The 7,836-nt window shown below is 36.1% G+C and overlaps 2 protein-coding genes across 2 annotated transcripts in view; one reads left to right on the top strand and one right to left on the bottom strand.

Annotated features, from left to right (window-relative positions):
• LOC307025357 (uncharacterized protein) overlaps window positions 1-411 on the bottom strand; it is a gene marked incomplete at both ends in the record, with an annotated part of 2,928 nt that extends 2,517 nt beyond the window's left edge. The window contains one exon of the mRNA XM_079659990.1: window positions 258-411. Within this exon, the coding sequence (XP_079516116.1) occupies window positions 258-411 (154 nt within the window). The remainder of the gene's footprint in view (window positions 1-257) is intronic.
• LOC307025492 (fibroblast growth factor receptor 1-A-like) lies at window positions 220-6,440 on the top strand. Its single transcript, XM_079660216.1, has 6 exons — window positions 220-490; window positions 2,523-2,645; window positions 3,819-3,889; window positions 4,338-4,475; window positions 4,727-4,832; window positions 5,472-6,440. The coding sequence occupies exons 1-6, from the start codon at window positions 410-412 to the stop codon at window positions 5,544-5,546; spliced, it is 594 nt and encodes a 197-aa protein (XP_079516342.1). The 5' UTR covers window positions 220-409; the 3' UTR covers window positions 5,547-6,440.
• The last annotated feature ends 1,396 nt before the right edge of the window (window positions 6,441-7,836 follow it).

Raw genomic sequence — 7,836 nt, 5'->3', positions numbered from 1 at the left:
GTGTGTGTGTGTGTGTGTGTGTGTGTGTGTGTGTGTGTGTGTGTGTGTGTGTGGGAAAAAAGAGATAAACAGAAGTGGGAAGAAGAAAATGATTAAAAGTCTATAACCAAATAAATAATTAAATATTACAAATGAATAATTAAAATACATTATGTGAAGTCTAACACTAAAATAAATGTTTGATAGTTCTGGAAAAAAAAAAACAGGATTAATGAAACAAAGTCGCTGAATGCTCCACAGAAGCTAAAGATGCTAACCCCTCTTCCTCCTCCCCCTCCTCTTCCTCCTCCTCTTCTTCAGGGTCTCTGTACGTTGTGGTAGAGTTTGCCTCTCAGGGGAACCTCCGGGAGGTCCTGAGGTCTCGTCGCCCCCCTGGTCTTGAGTACTGGAGCGACTCCAGCAGGAGGCCATGGACCGGCTGGAGGTCAGGGAGCTGGTCTCTGCTGCGTACCAGGTGTCCAGAGGGATGGACTACCTCGCCTCCAGGAAGGTAAACTCTACGGTTGAAAATGTCGAAGTTATGTGAAAAAAGTTAGAAAAGAAAAAAAATCCAAGAAAAAAGTAAAAATTATGAAAAAGAGGACAATTTGAGAAAAAGTAAAAATTCTAAGAAAAAGTAAAAATTCTGAGAAAAAGTAAAAATTATAAGAAAAAGTAAAAATTATAAGAAAAAGTAAAAATTCTGAGAAAAAGTAAAACATTTGGAGAAAAAGTAAAGATTCTCAGAAAAAGTATATTCTGAGAAAAAAGTAAATATTCTGAGAAAAAGTACATTTTGTAAAAAAAGTCCAATTGACCTTTCGCAAAGCCACGCCCCCCCTTGGTTACTGTTGCTAGTCCGACAAGCTGAGAGCCAGATGCGTTAAACAAAGCCATAATGGAGGGTCTCCGTAACGTCGGAGTCGCCTTAACAGACTCATTTTGGAGCAATAACGCAGCAATATCCTCCAGGTCCCGACAAAAGGGGCTACAATACGCTATGGAGGGTTATATCCACAGTATAAACATTAGAAAAGAGGGAGGCACAACATCAAATAGAGGCACTTGCATACAGGTCGCAGTGCAAGAGTGAAAAACCACATGAGCTGTATGTCAAATTCAACGGAATTATTATTATTATTTTGGAATAAAACAATACAATCACAAGAGGCATTAAATGTTGTAGTTTGTCTAAAGTTAACTACCGTTTCCTTGGTGGCTTTCTGCATCCAGCTTGTTGCTCCTTTGTGGGGTCGGGGTGCCCACTTGTGAAGCAGGATTAGGGAAGTCGGCAGTAGGCTTTCCATTAACAAAATGCTACAAAGATTAAAGCAACATATAAATGAATGATTGCGTGTTGGCTTTCTTGTTTGTACTTTGACCACAGGTAGACTAATAACGGAGCTCAGCTGTTCAGACATTATTATGCATCAAGTGATATACATGGTCAAAACGACCTAGAAGCACACAGCTTACAGCTGTAGTCGTGTGACTTTAGCTAACGTTAGTTAGTGAAATTAGTTAATTAAATTAGTTAGTTAATTTGTGAATGTAATCTTTGCTAGCTAGCTAGCTAGCTACGTTAGCACGTATTTACCTTGGAGCAAACGTATTTGTGTTTGTTGATATTCGCCATATTCAGCTGGGCATGGGGCCTGCCGCATTTCTTTATCCACTGGCGGCATCTCTCCTCTCGGGTTTTGGGTTTAGGAAACGGGTAAAATATCACCCCCCCCCCCCTCTAAGCTTATGGGATATCTGCTCTATCCGATTTGCAAAGACCATAAGCACAACGCTTCACCATTTTCGCTATGAATTTGAACGCTAAGCTTGTCGGACTTCCACAGGGCGCACGTGATCGAATATGATTGGACAACGGGCATTTAGGGGCGTGGCTTTGCGAAAGGTCAATTCTAAGAAAAAGGATACATTCTGAGAAAAATTTAAAAATGATAAGAAAAAGTAAAAATTCTGAGATAAAGTAAATTTGTGAAAAAAGTCTAAATTATGAGAAAAAAACGAACTTTGTAAAAAGAAAAATTCAAAATTCTGAAAAAAAGTCAAAAATGAGGAAAAAATGAATTTAGTCAAAATGACCTCTACAGCAGGTGTCAAACTCAATTTCACCGCATTATGGTTGCACTCAAAGGGCCGGTTGTAACTTTAAGATTATAAAAACATAAACATATATAAATATATAATGTATCAAATAATGTATTATTTTACATTATCGCATTGGGTTATTATCGGATAGGGTCATAACTGAATAATTAACTACGTCTGAAAGCAGATCATTTCAAGTCTCTTCATTGCACATGTCACAAAATGAGATGCATTGTGGGAGATGTAGTTTTGTGGCAACATGCGGCATGTAATGATAAATAATAATAAACCTACTATATTCTTTCAGAGCTCTTACGGGGCCACATACAACGGATAAAAACATACATTTCTGCACCAGATCTTGATATGTGTTGGAAACTGATTTACTCGATTATTATTAATAATTATTTGATGTTAATTTCCCCCCCCCCCCCCCTCAGTGTATCCACAGAGATTTGGCAGCGAGGAACGTTCTGGTGACCGAAGACAACGTGATGAAGATCGCTGACTTCGGTTTGGCTCGAGACGTTCATCACATCGATTACTACAAGAAGACCACCAACGTGAGGACGAATAATACTTTTAATACAAATGGAAAACGCATTTTTCTTTTTATATTTCTTTCATAAAATCTAAGAATTCTTAGATATTAAGAAAACTTTTACATTTTGTATCTCAATTTGACCTTTTGGGTTGAATTCTGTCAAAATTCAGAGAAAAGATTATTGGGTGATTAAACTCGAAATTATGTGGAAAAAGTCAAAGTCTAAGAAAAAATGAGCACCAACGTGAGGACGAATGAACGCTTTGGATATAAAAATGTTTATGGATTGCATATATTTTATGTCTTATATTTTTTGTACCATATTTGGTAGCACTTTACAATAAGACTACCCGTATAAAGGGTTTACGAATAGTTAATTTATTAATCAGGTTGTGAACACTTTATAAATCCTTAATAAGCTTTTATAAGACATGAGATAAACAGGGGAACTGTGACCGGTTGCTTGCCAAATAGTGAGCCCACATGTAGCTTACTGCTGAGCCTTATATTGGCTACCTAGCTTACTTCGTCTCCTTCATCAGCTAGCATCCTTGGTATCTGTTGTTCACCGAGTTGATTCTCGCTAAGTAGCCAACATAAGGCTTAGTCCTCTTGCCAAATAGTGAGCCCACATGTAGCTTACTGCTGAGCCTTATATTGGCTACCTAGCTTGCTTCGTCTCCTTCATCAGCTAGCATCCTTGGTATCTGTTGTTCACCGAGTTGATTCTTGCGAAGTAGCCAATATAAGGCTTAGTCATCTTGCCAAATAGTGAGCCCACATGTAGCTTACTGCTGAGCCTTATATTGGCTACCTAGCTTACTTCGTCTCCTTCATCAGCTAGCATCCTTGGTATCTGTTGTTCACCAAGTTGATTCTCGCGAAGTAGCCAATATAAGGCTTAGTCATCTTGCCAAATAGTGAGCCTGTGTTGACGTATGAAAACTATGTTAGAACTGGTTTATAGATGGTTCTTAATGATTAATAAAGTGATTACAACCTAATTATAAACTCTTTATGAATCCTTTTATAAGGGTAGTCTTATTATAAAGTGGTTCCTGATATTTTAATATTTTTTTAAAAAGTCACGATTTTGAGAAACAAATATAAATGGAAAAGTGATTTTATTTTTATATTTCTTTTTTTCTTAGATGTTAAGAAATGTTCTTATATTGTGTATTATTTCCTGCAGGGCCGTCTGCCGGTGAAGTGGATGGCTCCAGAGGCTCTGTTCGATCGGATCTACACACACCAGAGCGACGTGTGAGTTAAAGATTCATTTTTATAACTTTAAAGTAGGCCTTTATCTGAATAACTAAAACAGTTAATAATAATAATAATAATAATAATAATACATGATACTTATATTTTTTAACCCTAACCGCTTTCCAAAAACTCAAGAAATATGATAATAAAATAAAAAACTTAAATTAAAGTATGATATAAATAAATGAATAATCAAAACAACTTTAATATAATAAAGGAATATATTAAAAAATAGTTTCAAGTACAATAAATTAAGCAAAAATAAAAGAAAGATTTCCTTAAAAAACAATTTAACTTCAATTAAATTAATTAATAAAATAATATTAAAAGAATCCAAGGCTGCTGAAAATGTAGGTTCTGACAGCTTTCCTCTCCGAGTGAAAAATACTTCAGTTTGCTCGATTGGTTTTATTTTCTCCATATCTGAATGTTTTCTGTGCTGCAGGTGGTCCTTCGGGGTCCTGCTGTGGGAGATCTTCACCCTCGGGGGGTCCCCGTACCCCGGGGTCCCTGTGGAGGAACTCTTTAAACTGCTGAAGGAGGGCCATCGCATGGAGAAACCCTCCGCCTGCCCCCAGGAGCTGTGAGTGTATAAATATATAAAAAATACCCAAAAATGGAGCGGAGTGGCCCGGACCCCCTTCCTTTAAACAGAAACACAGATTATTAGGGGTTTATTCTAGTTTAGAAAAGTGCATTTTACATTCCAAACTACAACAGTGTCCCATATACAAAAGACAACACGTAGATCCTGTGCATTTGTGTTTTAAATGTACCTGAAACTGTTATACTGTTTATATAATCCAGCTGTTTGCTTGTTGTGTGTGTTTCCAGGTATCGGATGATGAGAGACTGCTGGCACGCCGTCCCCGCTCGCAGACCCACTTTCTCTCAGCTGGTGGACGATTTAGACCGAACACTTTCCCTCATGGCCAACCAGGTAATAACAGCACAAACAGCTGTTTTTAAAGTGAAAATAACATAAAAGAAAAATGTTGCGAAAAGTGAAATTCAGAGAAAAATTGGAAAAGTGAAAATATAATTATATTTCTTTCTTAAAATCTAAGAACTCTGACTTTTTTTCTTTTCTTTTTACCCAGAATTGTTAGATGTTAAGAAAAAAATATTTTTCTCACTTTTCATTTTTTTGTAAAAAAGTCAAAATTCTGAGAAAAAATGATTAGGTTGAAAACTATTTGAAAAAAGGTGAAAATAGTAAGAAAAAAGTCAAGAAAAAGACAAAAAAAAAAATCTAAATTCAGTAAAAAACGAATTTTGTGAAAAAGGTCAAATGTCTGGGGGAAAAATTTAAAAGTGAAAAAAAGTATTATATTTCTTTCTTAGAATTCTGAGTATTTTCTTAAATGTTATGAACAAAACAGAATTTAAAAAATAGTATTCGAAATTCAACATTTTGTGAATAAAGTCCAAATTCTGAGATAAAAAGAAAAATGGAATTTTGACAAAAAAAAGTGATATTTCTTTCTTGAGATCTAAGAATCCTGACTATTTTCTCAGTTAAATTTCTCGTAAAAAGTCCCGTTTCTTGGTAATTCTTAACTGTGCTGTTTCTCTGCAGGATTACCTGGAGCTGGCGTCTCCTCTCGTCCAGCTCTCCTCCGTCAGCTCCTCTCTCTCCTGCAGCTCCTCGTGAGCCTTCTGGGAATTTCTTCCTTCCTTCGTCCCGTTTCCTCTCGAGGTTTCACTGCAGCTTCCTGATGTGAAACACAGCTGGACTGAGGGATGGAACCACTGCTGCTGAAACATGTTTATAATAATAACGTTCTCAGTGTGAATAGTGTACATATTATTTTGTTATTGCGAATACAAGGATGAAGACAGAACTGGATTCAGAGGAAATGAAATGTAAAGCGAGAAATACTTACTAAATGAGGAACAAAATACAGAAGATGTGGAAAGGGAAGTTATTCACAATAACAAGCATTAAGAAAAAGAGGCAACAAATGTAATAGCATTACAAACTAGTCATTAAAAAGCTAAGAAAACACAAGCTTTAAAAGGAAATACGTCAGGTATGAAATATAATAATTAAAGTTACAGTGAAGAGTAACATATGAATATAATTGTTTTTGTTAAAAAGGATAGGATTCAGTTTTAATGTAAAATAAACTGTATTTTTTTCTTTGCCTTTTCTAGATATATTCAGCATAAAAACTATTTTTCCATGTTTAGTTTGAACTTTGAAGACAAGAAACAGGCCTTCATGGTTTGTAATGTAGCAGACGTTTTATACACACAACTAAATGTGTACATATATCTATACATTAGTTAAAATAATACATTTAAATGTACTTTTTACTCGTCTAGCATCTGCCTCCTTAGATGTATTTCTTTGTGCATTCTTTTATTAATTTATTTTGTACCAATATTTATGTATTTCTCCACACCTGTTGCCAAAGAAGATGTCCGCCAGTGTTCAACATTGCACTTATCCAGCTGAGTACAGCCTGCCATTTACAGAAAACGCTTCGAGTTGAATGTGTACAGTAACTGATTAACAACAGTATTAAAACTTTTTTTGAATTTACATTCCCTGGTTTGTTGTGATTGAAATGGACCGGATGGGATTTTTAACAACAGAAATGATTGCTGTCTGAGAGTCCCTCCAGATTGAGTCGGTTATGTTAACAAATATATAATTTTCTCTCGTTAACACACAGAAAGCTGTGCTTTATCAAAAAAAACTGAGCTTTTCCAGAATAGTGGACAAAATGGCTGCTTTTTGGACAGATGTAAAGTATGCCACATAAAAAGCAAACTTTTTTTCAGTATTTTTTGTTATCTTTAATATTGTATATTACGCTTTTTTTTTGTGTGGACGTTTTAGGTTTCATACTTTTTGTCACATCTGTTCTGCTTCATGTCCCCTGAAACAGATGTTCTTAATCTCATTGGGACCCTCCTAAAGGTCAATTTAAAGAAGGAGCACAGTGTGAAAACATCTTTTTTTTTTTTTTTCAATATTCGCCTTTTCCAAGAAAAATAGCCTTTTTTTATTGTGAGCGTAAAATAAAACGTGAGTCCCAGTTTCTCCCCCTTGTCAAACAATGCAATGTGTACAATGCAAAAAAAAATGGACGATGCAGAGGACTCTTCTAACAATCAATATTTTTTGCTCACACACACATACATATTTTGCCATCATTGTGAGGACCACTTACCCATAGTCCCTTGTGAGGACGTTCGTTTCTGCTGTTGCCAGGAGGATTAAAAATGAAATATAGGAAGAGGCCTATGCGTCGTCAATCACAAAACACACACACACACACACACACACACACACACACACACACACACACACACACACACACACACACACACACACACACACACAGCCCACAGAGAGGAAACCTTACATAATAAACGACAGGAGGCTCCTGCAAACGTTCATCATGCCGTTTTTTCTGACATCTTATTCCCTCTGTAGCCTCTGGCTGACTCTGAAACATTTCTGCTGCTCAGCCTCGCACTAAATTTAATCAGTCAGAACGGCCTCTCCTTCCTGTTCCTCGGCAGTAAAACTAAAACATTTTCCCCTCAGAGCTCTTCTGGCTTCCCTCAAAATCTGAACCTTTTCCAGAGAAATGTCCTGGCCTTCTTTAAAAAAAGAGATGCCCTTGCAGATCATCAGGACATATCTGAGCTACATGTGTGCACAACCCGCAGCAGAAACATTGAGATATTGCAAAACGTTTACACACTTTACAAAAACATCATTTTAGAAAAACGACCAGAAAAAAAGAAAAACGAATTTTAGACAAATTATCCAGATTTTCAAAAGTATCTTAATTTGCGAAAAACTGCTTCATTTTAGAAAAACGCCCCAAAAAAAATGAATTTTAGAAAGATTATCCAGTTTTTCAAACATTTCTGAATTTTTCAGAAAAATCCTAATTGTCTTAATGACTTCATTTTGATAAAGA

Source organism: Notothenia rossii (assembly GCF_949606895.1).
Source record: "Notothenia rossii genome assembly, chromosome: 11".
Taxonomy (NCBI): domain Eukaryota; kingdom Metazoa; phylum Chordata; class Actinopteri; order Perciformes; family Nototheniidae; genus Notothenia; species Notothenia rossii.
Note: the sequence above shows the minus strand (reverse complement) of the source record. Positions and strands in the feature narration are given on the sequence as shown.